At 38.0% G+C, this 14,258-nt stretch overlaps 1 protein-coding gene across 1 annotated transcript in view; it reads right to left on the bottom strand.

Moving 5' to 3' along the window:
• Window positions 1–3,621: 3,621 nt before the first annotated feature.
• HPGDS (hematopoietic prostaglandin D synthase) overlaps window positions 3,622–14,258 on the bottom strand; it is a 26,222-nt gene continuing 15,585 nt past the window's right edge. Inside the window, exons 3-6 of the mRNA XM_077762312.1 lie at window positions 14,092–14,184; window positions 13,431–13,540; window positions 7,908–8,006; window positions 3,622–3,814 (exon numbers count right to left, since the gene is read on the bottom strand). Of these exons, the coding sequence (XP_077618438.1) occupies window positions 3,650–3,814; window positions 7,908–8,006; window positions 13,431–13,540; window positions 14,092–14,184 (467 nt within the window). The 3' untranslated portion in view covers window positions 3,622–3,649. The remainder of the gene's footprint in view (window positions 3,815–7,907; window positions 8,007–13,430; window positions 13,541–14,091; window positions 14,185–14,258) is intronic.

Here is a 14,258-nt window from a genome sequence, read left to right on the forward strand (position 1 = left end):
AATGGTTCTAATTCTCCCTTTACCCTTAAAAATATAATATGGAGCACAAATGAGATCATATGTGCTTAATATTGTCTGTTTCTCAATAAACTGAAATTTATTACGTATTCCCATCAGTGCGTTCATTGGACTGATGTCAGTGAACATAATAATCCATTATCAGTAAAGGGCATGTAAAGCCATAGTTGTTGGAATATTATCTTGACCAACTGAAGCAACTTTTATTTTTTAATACAACATACAAGGAGGTAGCAGACATATGCCTTATGTGTGTTCATAACTGTATTCCTGACCCCAGAGACTTAAAACTTTATGCCAGGAGATATTTATATTGCAACATTACTGTTGTTTCTGATTGTTAGTGTTACTGTATAGTGGTTAGAGTGGAGTATCAAGAGATTTGGTTTTCATTGACCTGAGCCAGACAGTTAAATGTCCGTAAAATTAAGGAAATGATTCTTACATTTCTTCCCAAAATGTGTTTTTGTCTGATTACAGTATGCAACTCTGATTCATTCATGTTCTCTCATACTTGCTCACTCAGCAAGGAGCCATTTAACTTGGGGACAGGATGGGATGATGGAATGTCCTTCAGTGAAAAACAGTGACCTAAAGGTTAATGATGATGCTATGATTGAAATGAAATATTTCCTTATGAAACCTGCTCTGGTTGCATTTTATAGTTGAATTGTGATTCGTGTAAACAAATGAAATTGATTATCTTATTTTGAATTTTTATAATTTTAGATAAGCATTGTATTTCTTGCTTTTCCTAAATTCTATTTTTATTAAATCTTGTCAGAATGTAATTTTATGGCAGAAAATGAACATGCGTAAGAAGGAAGAAAAGTTACTACCTTCATTCTCTAGATTATTAATTGAATGAATTTCTTCTGTGAAACATAATTTTTCTCTTTAGATTGCCTTGGTAAGAGGATTGAGTACTTTGCAATGAGATTCACTTAAAACCAACATATTATCATTTATTAACAGCCGCTAGTGATAAGAAAATGTGATCCAGGGCTCCTGGCTAGCTCAGTCAGTTGAGTGTGAGTCTTGATTTCGGCTTAGGTCATGATCTATCTCATGGTTTGTGGTTTCGAGTCCCCACGTCAGACTCCACACTGACCATGAGGAACTACTTGGCGACCCTCCCTCTCTCCCTACCCATCCCATTTGCTCTCTCTCTCTCAAAAGAAAGAAATGCACTTAAAAAAATGTGATCCAAAGAAGCAGGTTATTTTGGAAATACACTGTTTTTATCTATAATCCTTAATAATGTATAAAGTATTTAACACCTTTTCTCTTATTTCGTAGAACATTGTCTTGATGAAAGAAGCACCTTAAAACAAGATCATACCTAGCTGAATGTTCCTTTTCTTTTTATTCCCCTACACCCTCTCCCCGTTTCTCGCTTCTCAACCATGTTCTCCTTCCCCTCTCCTGTAGTTCAGGCATAAGGCCATCTATCATTGGTCTGTTTCTATACACAACATATGCTAAGATCAGACAGTCCAATATTAATATTATGTAAATTGAACTGAAATATGATATGATATTCCAGTGCTATAATTATGGTTTAAAATTGGTTGAGGGATAATCCATAGTTCCTTGCAAGATTTCTAAAACTTGTTTAGAAATGGCTTGTGTGGATGGTGTTTGCTTCCCATGGTAGCGTGGGGCCATAAAAATGACTGCAAATTTGAGATTGTGCAAAATAACGTTAGTCATTGGAGAAGACTGTTCTATGACTTTCAAACTTCTTCCTCAGCACATTAAAAATATTGTTGCTTAAAAATGTATAGGTAAATGGAAAAAGTAATAAAATTAATTTTAGTAGTAAAAGAAACTGATAAAGTATTACTTTTGTGAAAATGTATCAATACTTGTATAATTACAAGTGAGCATTCTTTTTATACTTTGGTAAATTATAATTCTGAATTAGTATCATCTTTCAACATTTTACTGCATTATCAGTGTCCTGAAAACTATACCTGCTCTATTTTCCTTTTTAATAGGCTTTATTTTCTAGAGGAGCTTTAGGCTCGTAGCAAAATTGAACAGAAAGCAGAGAATTCCCATATATCCCTTCTCCCCCCACTTTCATCAATGCCCCCATTCCAGAGCGGTGCATTTGTTTAAAATCAGTGAACCTGCATTGACACCTCATCACCCAAAGTCTATAGTTGGCATTAGGGATTGCTCTTTGTTTTGTATTTCATAGGAAGTTAACAAGTCCATTATAATATACACAATAGTTGTGCTGTCTAGAAATTCTCTATACTCCACCTTTTCAACCCCCCCTACTCCTTAGCCCGTCACCACCCCTGCTCTCCATACTTTTGCCTTTTCCAGGATGTCCTGTAGTTGGAATCCTACAGTACATAGATTTTCACATTGGCTTCTTTTACTTAGTAATCTGCACTTAAATTTCCTCCATGTCTTTTCATGGCTCCATAGCTCATTTCTTTTTACTGCTGAATAATATCCCCTTGTTTGCTTGCGTCATGGTTCATTTGTCCAACTTACTACTGAAGGGCATCTTGGTTGCTTCCAGGTTTTGGCAGTTGCCAGTAAAGCTGTCAAAAAGATCCGTGAGCAAGTTTGTGCGTGCGCCTAAGCTCTGAACGCCTTTGGGTAAGTACCAAAAGGCATAATTGCTGCATCATATGGTAAGAACAGGTTTAGTTTTTTAAGAAACTGTCAAATTCTAAGTTGTTTTTGCCATCTTGCATTCCTGTCAGCAGTGAATAAAGGTTTGTTTTGCTTTACATCTTTGCCAGCATTTGGTGTTTTCAGTGTTTTGAATCTTTGCCATTCTAACAGTTATGTAGTGGTATCTCTTGGTTTTCATTTCCTTTCCCTGGTGATGTGATGTTGAGGATCTTTTCCTATGCTTATTTACCATGTGCCTATCATCGATGAGGTGCCTATCTGGTTCTTTTGTCTGTTTTGTAACCGTCTGCTCTTCCCATTTCTGTTCAATTTGAATTTGGCTCCAGCATTATCACTTTTCATTTCTTGATTGTACTTCATCTTTGTTGACGAGTTCCCTTTTTAAATTATCCACTTTTTAAAATTGGGTTTATCACTGAGATAAGCAGGCAATGCAACTACACAGTTTGCTGTCTGTGCATGAATAACAGGTGTGCAGTGACCAACCACTGACAGGCTTCGAGAGAAGTGATATGGTAGGGGGTTACTCACGATGTGTATCTGTTATCTACATGGTGATTTGTGAGCTGAAGAGCTAGCTGCGAAGTTAATACTTTATGCAGTTAAGCGGAAGTCCAAACCATTTGGGAAATGTGCTACTTAACCATTGTGACTGAAATCCATGCATCTTGTAAGTGATGCAAAGTGAGCCCTGCCTGGACTGTAAACTCTTCTTTCTCAGTTGTAAATGATGTGAGGTTATTCTAGGGAGAAAAAAAAAAAATGGATACTGAAAACTAAATGCTCTCTCCCCACTCTCCCTACCCCCCTTTTTCCTTTTTGTTTGTTTGTTTAAGCAGAAAATGGCAAGATTGAAAGACTTGATTCAGCTGGGGAGGGGAGTGTATGGGTTACAGGGCAGGCTGCTGTGGCGTCTTATCTGATGGAAGCGATGCTGTGAAGAACAGTAAAGCTTGGAGGTAGCACACATCACCTAGAGCCTGGTTTGGGGCCTACGTTGTATCCAGTCGGCGATGGCAGGAAGGGCTTGAACTTTCTTCCTTAATGTTACCAATCTAGGATGGATGTCCAGCAAGTCAGGTTTGAAGACCAAAAGTGTGGTACTGCAAATTTCCCAGTAGAAATCTGCCCAGGTTACCTAGTTGAAAGGTAACAAAAATTGCCATTTGAACATAAAAGGCATAAATTCTTAAATAAAAAAATAGTTTCTTTTTGGGGCACGTGGGTGGCTCAGTCGGTTGAAGTGTCTTGACTTCAGCTCCGGTCATGATCTCATGGTTCATGAGTTTGAGCCCCACATCGGGCTGTCTGCTGTCAGCACAGAGCCCACTTCAGATCCTCTGTCTCTGTCTCTCTGTCTGCACTTCCTCTTTTTCTGTGCTCTTTCTCTCTCCCTCAAAAATAAACATTAAAAAGAAATTTCTTTTTCATTTAAAATTCTCTGTTAACTGTGAAAGTGGAAAGAGTATATGATAGAAGATAACAGATAAGACCATACTCACAATATCCAGAAGTTGCTAATACTACCACGTCTGTGTATAAGGTATTTGTGTATGTGTGCTCATTCTAAAATGAGGTCTTACGGGGGGCCCTGCATGGTTCCATGGGTTAAGAGTCCGCTTCTTGGTTTCAGCTCAGGCCATGATAACACAGTTCTTGAGTTTCAGCCCCTTGTCAGGCTCTGCCCTGACGGTGAAGAGCCCACTTGGGTTCTTTCTCCCTTTTCTCTCTCTGCCCCTCCCCTGTTCACACCCTCTTTCTCTCTCTCTCAAAATAAATTAAAACTTTATATATAAAAAAAAATGAAACAAAATGAGATCTTACCCTACATATTCTTGTATCTGGATTCACTCTCCACCTCTCCGTGACAATACACCTTTTTATTTTAGACCCAGTCAATACTTTCTATCAACTTCAAAAATGCCCTTTACAGGACAAAGCAGACCCATTTTGGGACTTGCATTTCATCTGGTTATGCCATTTAACTCCCTTTTACTGAAGATTTCACAGTCCTGAAGAATGTCCTGTCCTCAGGATTTGTGTGATTATTTCATCCTGTTGTTGACCTTATTCCTTTATTCTGCAGAGTATGAAGGGATAGAGTGCAAATTATCCCAAGAGAGCTCATAGTTGCAAGTTAAATATTTTCAACTAACACATTATATTGTATCACATCAAAAGACATAATAATGGGTGTCTGAGCATTAGTGGAACCCTAAGAGTGATGGCAGCCTGGTCCTAGCCTTGTACACTTTGTACACTTTTTTTCCCCCTTTGTGACCAGAAACTAAGCCGGCTGACATTACTTTGGCTCCAGATGAATATCAAAGAGTGATGTTTAAATGTGGACTATCCTTAGTTTTCTTTTTGTATAGAATTTAATAATGCTATTTACTAGTGTTTTATAAACATGCATACTAAAACCCTGTCAGCCAAGAGAGTTGTATGGGTTAGCGGATTCAGAGTTCAGTCAACAAATACCTATGCAGTACCTACTGTGTGTGATGTGCTGGTCTAGTTGCTATGATGGGCTGGAAAGCAAAATGGGCTGCAAGCCCTTTCCCAGATGCAGCTTGTATTTAAGAAGCAGGAAGACAAGCAGGTAACTGATGGGGATGATAAAGAAAAAGTGAAGTGATGGTCATGGAGGGAAGACCTTTAACAGGTGACATTTAAGCCAGGCTTACATGATCATGGGATCCAGACAGGAAACGTCCTGGAAATGAAGCATCCTAGGCAGAGGGAACGGCAAGCATAAAGGCCCTTAGGTGGAAGTGAGATTTGTGTCTGAGGAACAAACAAAACACCAGCATGTGTGGAACACTGTGAGGAAGGGAGAGAGTGCTAAGGGATGGGGCCAGCAGGTGGTTTACAGAAGAATTTCAGTAGAAAACAGGGGAGTAAATTTTAAGTCCTTAGGAATTGTTCATTAAATAGGGCAGGGAGAGGAACATTATAGCAAAGACTATGAGGGAGTCCGTGAGAGGAAATGAAGAGGCATGGGGTGAGGTTGAAAGCTGAGAATAAAGATGTGGCAAGCTTGCTTCTGTGTCACCCAGAAAGATTCAGCAAACCGTGACCAGAATAAGTCACAAGAGTGCTGCAAAAGGCAATCTGCGTCTTGTCTCCTAGAATGGAGTCTCCTTGAAGGACTCCAACCTACCACAGTACCTGAATTATATTTAGATCTGAGTTTTTGTCCATAGTACTTTATAGATGGCACTGTGCTCCTCTGTCAGTAGTAGGGCTGTAATATCTGGTTGTCTCACTTTTTGTGATATTAACAATTATTATTAGTCGGTGCTGAGGTCCATTCCAACTATCAGGGGTTGGAAAATGGTAACTGTTTTAATCTCCCTTTTAACTTACTAACTGGAATACTTTGATGAGGACAAACTTTGCCCATCGATTTTTGTTATCTCGAGGTGCAATTCGCATAGGGAAGGCAAGATAAATTTCTTATTCAAACCCCCCAACCTTTTAAAAAACCATTTTCAGAACAATAATTTGACTCCATATCATTTTCTAAAAGTAACCAGTGAAGCTCTATTTCTACATGTAGGTGTTCGTGTTTGGTTGTGGTGGTAGTTGCCATCATGTATTCATTCATTTTGATTTGTTTCAATCCACTGCCATTAATATTCTTAGTGAACCTTGAATTGTTCCATCTCTGGCCAGTGGGAGCCTCTTCAAGTTAACTTTTGCGTGCTTTTGACACGACCCCAGTTGTCTTTGATAATTCATTTGCTTCTGGTATGATGAGGTATTCCCAGCTCCTCTTTCACATTTCCCTTCCTGGACTGAGAATGAGCTATTTCTCCAAGAACCCCTCATTCCTTTTAGTATTTAACATTAAATCCTTTAACACTTAGACCCAAAATCAGGGTCCTAAGGGTGCTCAGGACAGTTGGGTTGGTCATTGTTTCAAGAAAATGGAATACAACATGCTTTTTTCTTTATCCTAAGATAAAGTTCATCATGACCTTATAGTTCACATTCAGGCATAAGATGTTTACTTAGCTTCACTGATCTGACACCTCTATTTTCTTTCTCCCACACTGAAGATCCTGGTTCTCAGTGACATCTACATATTTTCTTATTGCTTTACCCCACAATATGATATACTAATATCAGAAAAAACCAATATGACTATACCCAGTACCACCAACAATATAATTAGAAGAATACTTGCTTTATTGCATTTTACTTTATAGCATGCTGCAGATACTGCAGTTTTTAAAATTTATTTGTTTTAAGAGAGGTGTTGCGGGGAGGGTGGGCAGGGAGAGAATCCCAAGCAGGCTCCACACTGTCAGTGCAGAGCCCAACATGGGGCTCAAACTCACAAATTGTGAGATTATGACCCGAACTGTATTCAAGAATTGGACGCTTACCATCTGAGCCACCTAGGAGCCTCACATACACTGTGTCTTTCACAAATGTTCGTGGCAAACCTGGCTGAGGAAATCTATTTTGTACTATTTTTCCAACAGCATTTGCTCACTCTGTGTCTCTGTCACATTTTGGTAACTCTTGCAATATTGCAAGCTTTTTCATTATTATGGTGTCTGTTATCAGTGATTACAACTTGCTGAAAGCTCAGGTGATGGCTAACATTTTTTAGCAACAGAGTATTTTTAGTTGAGATATGTACATTGCTTTTGAAGACATAATGCCATTGCATACTTAGCAGATTACAGTACAGTGTAAACATAACTGTTTACCGGGAAACCAAAAACCACTCGATGTGATATTTGCTTTGTTGCAATGGGAGGAAACCAGTCCTACGATATCCCTGAGTTATGCCTCTACTAAAAATGGTACAATAATTACTTTTTGTCTTGAGAGAATATTTGCAAGAGGTATAGTCAAAATACTGTTTTACTGTGATATTTCTTAAAACAGTTCCACCTTAATAAAGTACATAGGAACTCCACACACTTCATGCATCAATTTGACACAGGTTCATTTGTTTCCCTTTGCTTTTGCTTTGCAGTGTTAGCTTTTTAAAATGTTTTTGTTGTTTTTATATAATTATATAAAATATTTTAGTTGATGGTTTCAAAGTTAAGTCCACTAAAAAAATTTATTTAAAGAAGTTTAGCTTTTATCCCTGCTCTCTGATCTACTCCCTCCCTATGGATAACTTTTTTTCCTCATTGAGTCTTTGTAAGTTTTTGGTTGTGTGTGTGTGTGTACTTGCATTTTTCGATGATGTAAAAGATACTCACAGAGTTACCAACGAGCCACTCTTTTTCCCCTAAGTATGTGTCCAAATCTTGCAGAAGATGAGGTCCATCATATGTAAGAAGCTCATTAAATATCTGATCCTAGGAGAGAGAGAGAGAAAGATCACTTTAAGGATAATAGGAAGAAAAAGAAATAATATGATTGGAAGAGGAAGTAGCTTTTTCCATCTTTATTCTCCCACATGGGTTCAGAAAGGAAGAGAAGTAGCTTATGTGGCGGTGGTTGCAGCTTTCAAATGTATGACATGGAGATTGGGGTCTGATTCATGATAGTTAGTCATCCCTTTTTACTCATGGATTAAAAAATAATTTTGTCACCAGTTCTTAGAGTTTCTTTGTATATAACGACTAAATATTTCACCCACAAAATCTTTTCATGATTTTTATCTTAATCTTTATTGAGAAAAAATAATTCTATTATGTTTTTACATTTTTAAAATTATCTTTTCTTAGGCTCACTCTTTTTGAAGAAATGACATAACTGAGGCTAAAGAAATTTATTATGTAAGGCTAGGTTCCTTTAGTTTGGCAGTCTTTTATTTCACCATTGCACTTAATCTATAATGAATCATTACGCTCTCAGGACTTGATGGGTTTTTTTCTTGTTGGCTTGACTTTGTGCCTTAGTTTGAGCCCTGTGTGCCTTGAATATCATCTACAAAACCATCATCTAGGTGCACTCTTTTGATATATTATGTAAGGTGACATTACAAACCAAATATCCTTAGAAGAGACCACGGCCTCTTAGTAAGAAGTGTTTGTTTATATAAGAAAATTCTGGCTGATGTTTAACTTGGATATGAAATGTGACCCAATCTCAAAAATATTATATAATAAGTGTATACATGTATTATTTACTAATAATGATAACGATGTGTAATAAAATCCAGCCTTTATTAAGGCAGGTCAGGTAATGGATACTCAAGTCCTCACCAACTTGCTGATTTACTTTGTTATTACTGTAACTACTAGGTAATAGAGATTACTATAACATAATGCCCTAGGTCTATAGAGTACAGTTTGCAAAAGCATCATTACATATTCACATACATTTGCCAGATTTTATAAATGAAACATGGGAAGTTTGTCATTATTTTGACTTTATATTTTTTCCACTGTTCTATCCTACTTTCATTCATAAGGTTCTCTCTTTCATGGTTAACATGTTCATAGTTGAAAATAAAACAGGGTGGGTTCTTCTGCCTCTTACACATCATTTATAAGCTGAGCGGCAACGGGCCCAGATCCATGTGGCACTTCCCACAGCCCAGCTCAGCTCAGCATTAGTGGGAAAGGGGTTTATGGCCAGCTTGGCTACCCTATAATAGCTAGAAATGGGAAGGGGTTGAATGGAATGGGATGTAGCTGCCGGAACAGCTTTCCAAAACTTCTGTATTCTCACCTGCATAATTGTGTTCCTTCTTCTAATGTGCATTTTCCACAACTTGAGGTAGGTACACTGATGCTTGTGCATACGCAGGGCCAAACAAACATCTTTTCTCTGTACTGACTTCCCCTTTAGTGCAGGTTCTCTTTATATGTTTGGTGAATCATCTCAGTGGTTCATGTCCTCTAATGATGTGTAAATTGTGACCAGCATAATTATTTAAGAATCATGTTAAAGAATACTCCCCAAAATAACATAAAGAAGATGAAATTTGATTCTACATCCTTTTTTCCAGATGTTTGCGTTTAAAAATGCATTTCCTGACAAGTCCTAGACAGCCACTCTTGGAAGAAATTTCCTTCTTCCTCCAGAGCATTATAAGTAAGGAGGTTTTTGAACGTGAGAAGGCATTGCTATAGTATTCTATCAAATGACTTTTCTATTTCTATTTTGTAGAATTCTATTTCTCCAAAGCATTATTTTAAAATCCAAGGATTATCTTTGAATCCATACTACCTCAATAATTTAGTATTGGAAATGGACCACTGGTATTCATTCCCTCCAGCTCATCCTTCATCCTCCCGTCCCATTCTTTAAGTGAGGAAACTGAAACAGATACGTTGAATAACCAAAGAAATACAAGTGGTAAATTCAGGGTGACCGATGTCCAGAAACATATTTTGCCTTCTAAAAGTTGGAAGCGGAATTTTTTTAGCAACCAGTACTGTAACATTTATAATTATGTGCATTTAATAGATTTTTAGGGCTCATATAATAAGAGGGCTATTTACACTGTTCATCCATCTTCGCTGTATCAATATTCTGCTTTTGAAAATGGTACCTGACCACAAGGTGGCAGCAGTGCAATCTACTGCAGGGAGACTAGGCGATGGAATATACTGGAACTGTGGCTTCTTCATTATATACTAGTCAGGTCCTGCCTATTAATCAGATAGTATGTAGCCAATTGCAATATTTCTGTAACATGTCCTCCTTTCATATGATTTATTTATACACTTGGATTAGGTCCCGTGAATTTTTTTTTTAAGGTAGGAGTTAATGTAAGAACATTGTTATTCTAATACAAAGGGAGGTTACTCTAATCATAAACATTCAAAGAATATTTTCCTCTGGGAGTTAGCTTCTATTATGGAGCCTCAGCCACAAAAAAGTACAAAATAGAAATAGAGAAGAGCAAGCCCATAAATTGATAGATTGGCAATTGGCGGGGTCTTTGGCACATGGAACAAAAAGCTTTGGATACATTTCTGTAAATTGGAAATTATGTATCTACTTGTCTCAGCATGGATAAGGATGTGTTAAAGACAAACACCATGTCCAACAAAAGGAAAAACAATGAGCAGTGAACTATAAAAACAATTACAGAATAATTAGAATATCTAATATTTATGAAACACTTTCTACCTAGTCATAGATACTCATGCTAGCATTTAATCCTCCCAACATACTTCAAAGTAGATTCTATGGTATCCCTACTTTACAGACAAAGAATTTGAACTATTGATAGGTAGTTATGTGGCAACTGGTAAGAAGGGAATCAGAATTCAAGCCTGACAGTGTGACTCCAGAGCCCGAGTGTATTGCTATAGATCAAAGCTGAGCTTTTGTTTTAGACTTTGTTCTGTCTTGGTTAATCAGTCATATATTTTTGTGTGTGTGACATACCTTACATTTCTGTTGAAATAAATTCCTAGTTAATAAGTTGTATTTAGCATAAATATGTTTAAGTCAATTGATAAGACTGCCATTCTATGCTGTAACTTTTGGATGCAGACCATAAGCTCTAAGACGTACATAATGACCAGCTGCCAGCGTTAAAACCAGTGGCCAAGAACATGCAGTCTGGGAGTGGCTGGAATTTGAATTCCCTATGTTCCATTTACTAGCTACATAACTATATGCAAGTTACTTATGCTACATGAACCTCAACTTTTCCGTCTGGAAAAATGAAGATCATAGTTTCTCCCTAAGAGATGCTCTGGGTATTAGTCACTAATTTAAAAGAAAGTATGCATAGGTGATGAGGCAACTCCATAACCACTCTCTTTCTTAGTTTCTCCGTGTGCGAAGTGAGCATGGCAACAGAAAGCACTTATCTCACCGGAGGATTGGGAGGACCGACTGAGGCCGCACATGTGAAGGGGCTGGAGCAGCACATGCACCTGGTGTTTGAGAAGTTCAGCTCTTGCTGTCTCCCATTCATCACACATATGGTGCCGGCTAAGTGAAAGGCACGGTGCCAGGTGTGGGGACATGAGTGAGTAGCACAGACATAATTACTACCCTCATGAATGTTCTACTGGAGGAGACAAACAAGTAAATATATTTTAAAATATAACTGCAACAAAGCACCACTACGGGGCTGTAATGGAGCATAACCAACAATTGTGATCTATTTAGAATTCTGGATAAAGATCATGGATTTGACACACACACACACACATATTTTCCATCCCCAAACCACCAGTAAATACATAGCTTTGGAAAACTAGAGTCCATGGGTGGAAAACAAAAGAGACAAGACAAAACAAAATTTGAAGCTGTAAAGCAAATGGATGAATGGTATCTGCAAAGGTAAAGCTGAAAACCAACACGGCCTCATAATACCCTCAAATGGTTCAGGAAGAGGCAAGAATATTGAGAATTGGGAACAAGGAGGTAAGAATTGGGAACAAGTGAGGACTGGTGGAAAGCTGTGAAAGAGGTCATTTTAGCACGAGATTTCTTCCTCCATTTTCCACGTGACACATGCCTCTGCCCCATCTTTCGCAGAAGGCTCGAGAGGGTGGAATAGATGCCTTGTGGGTTGGGAGCTGTCATTCATAATGTATTCAAAACAGGGGGTTAAGTGAATATATGCACACTGAACGCTAAGTTCTGCGACTCTTGGCCCTCTCTTTGCTGACTGTGTCCCAGAACACCGGCAGCCACGCCTGTATTTGCAGGCAAAAGACTGGAAGTCCTCTCGTGGGACTCTTTCTAGTCCCTAAAGATAGTGCAGTTGGGAAATACTCTGCAAGTGGCCTGGTGATGCTCAACATCAACAAGCCCTGTCCACAGGCCGAGGGCTCTGGGTAGTTTCTCAATCTTCCTATTTATCATGGATTCCGAAGGATGGTCTGACTCGTGGGGACAGACAGAGACCAAAACAAAGAGGGAAAAGGCGATAATAAAGATTTCAGGATGATAACTGCGCGCCAGGTGTTTAGGGTGACCAGATTGAAGCCGTGTGACACACAAGACAGATATATCCACGCTGTCTGTCGTCATTACACCTCTTGTCATCAAGCCTTCATTTTAACGTTTGGAGTCCTGGAGGATGTACCCCAAGTAAACAGTGCAGTGAGTAAAGACAGCGATGGCACCCAGGAAACAACAGGACTTCACTCAGGACAAAGACATTCCTGGGGTGACAGAGAAGGGCGGTCGGTAAAGACAGACGTGCAGAAACCTAGATAGTTCAGCAAAAGAGAGGCGACCTCGGCCAGATAGCTCCAAGAAAATAGCGGACATAATAGGTTATCTGGGATCATTGACCTTGTGGAAAATCGTATTGGCAGGCTACTGGGTAGTGTGGGAAGGGTCAGCAACAAACGGACAAACAATTAGGCAAATGAAGGAAAGACAATTACTAATTTTGAGGAGGTAAAGTGAGAAAGGAAATAAAGTATACTACAATTCACAGTTCTGTATAATATTTGCATGGGCATACTAATGTAACAACCGAATATTGATCTGACCAAAACATTTTAATACCATTAAAATTTGGGAGTAGGGAAGCAGAGACGATGATTACATAGGAAATAAATTCTTATTACTATGGTAATAAGTCCTGAGAAACTAAAATTAGTGAATCAAAGAAAGCCATACCTACATGTCTTAAAGCGCTAAAAGAGAGTTATGTCTGAGGAGGGGTTAAAGTGAAGAGTGAGAGCAGAGAATCACTGTACTTGGTTTTACATTTCAAAAATATAATTTGATATTTTAAAACTACAGGTATGTTTTACTTTGATAAAAAGGAACTTTTTAAAGCAAGCCACTTAGTGTCTGGGAAGTAGATATGATTAACAGTCGTAACAACAAACTCATCACATTACTTTTATATCTTGGTTTTTCTCTGCCCAAGGAAAACGTGACATGAAATCATCCAATGTGTCCACAATTGCATCAACTTGACACTGTTCCAGTTCTGTTTTTCCAGCCAAATCTATAAAACAGAGACCATTTTAAGCCCAGAAATACACTGGATTTAATTTACTATTCGAAATGTTAATTTTTAATAGGCAATATATTTTTATGGTTCAAAAATTCAAAATATAAAACTGTATGCAGTGAAGATGCACTTCCACACCCACTCTCATCCCTCTCATTGTGCTCCCTTACCTACCCTTCTTTTGGAGGTTTTTGTGGTATTCTTCTATTATTTCTTTATGAAAATAACACTATATATCCCACTCAAAATAAGCACCCCCCCATATGATATCTTTCCATACAAGTTTGTGAAAGGCGTCCTTGCTCTTTTTCAGCTCCATAGAAGCACCAGTCTATCCAGCCTCAGCTGATTAGGTTTGTTTCTTTCATATCTTTTATTAATACTACAATAAAAAACCTGCATTATCATTTATACTTCTCTTGCATTTAGTTCCATTCTTCTTTACAATATAGTGTTCAATAATAAAATTGTTTAATGAGTAGCGAATATATGTCATGTATTTTTTTTCAGTTTTTCAAAACTCTTCAACACACTAAACATATTACCTGTGTTTTTGGTCAGGTATCTTGCAATTGCTAGGCTCTGGTGAAGGTTAAGTCCATCGACTTCCAAAATGGGGATTTTACCAAATGGAAGAGCTTAAAGTAAAAGAAGCAAAAAAAAAAAAAAAAAAAAAAAAAAATTTGGTAAACAAATGAATAACACAATTCTC

The sequence above is a fragment of the Crocuta crocuta genome, unplaced genomic scaffold, assembly GCF_008692635.1.
Source record: "Crocuta crocuta isolate KB4526 unplaced genomic scaffold, BGI_CrCroc_1.0 scaffold83, whole genome shotgun sequence".
Taxonomy (NCBI): Eukaryota; Metazoa; Chordata; class Mammalia; order Carnivora; family Hyaenidae; genus Crocuta; species Crocuta crocuta.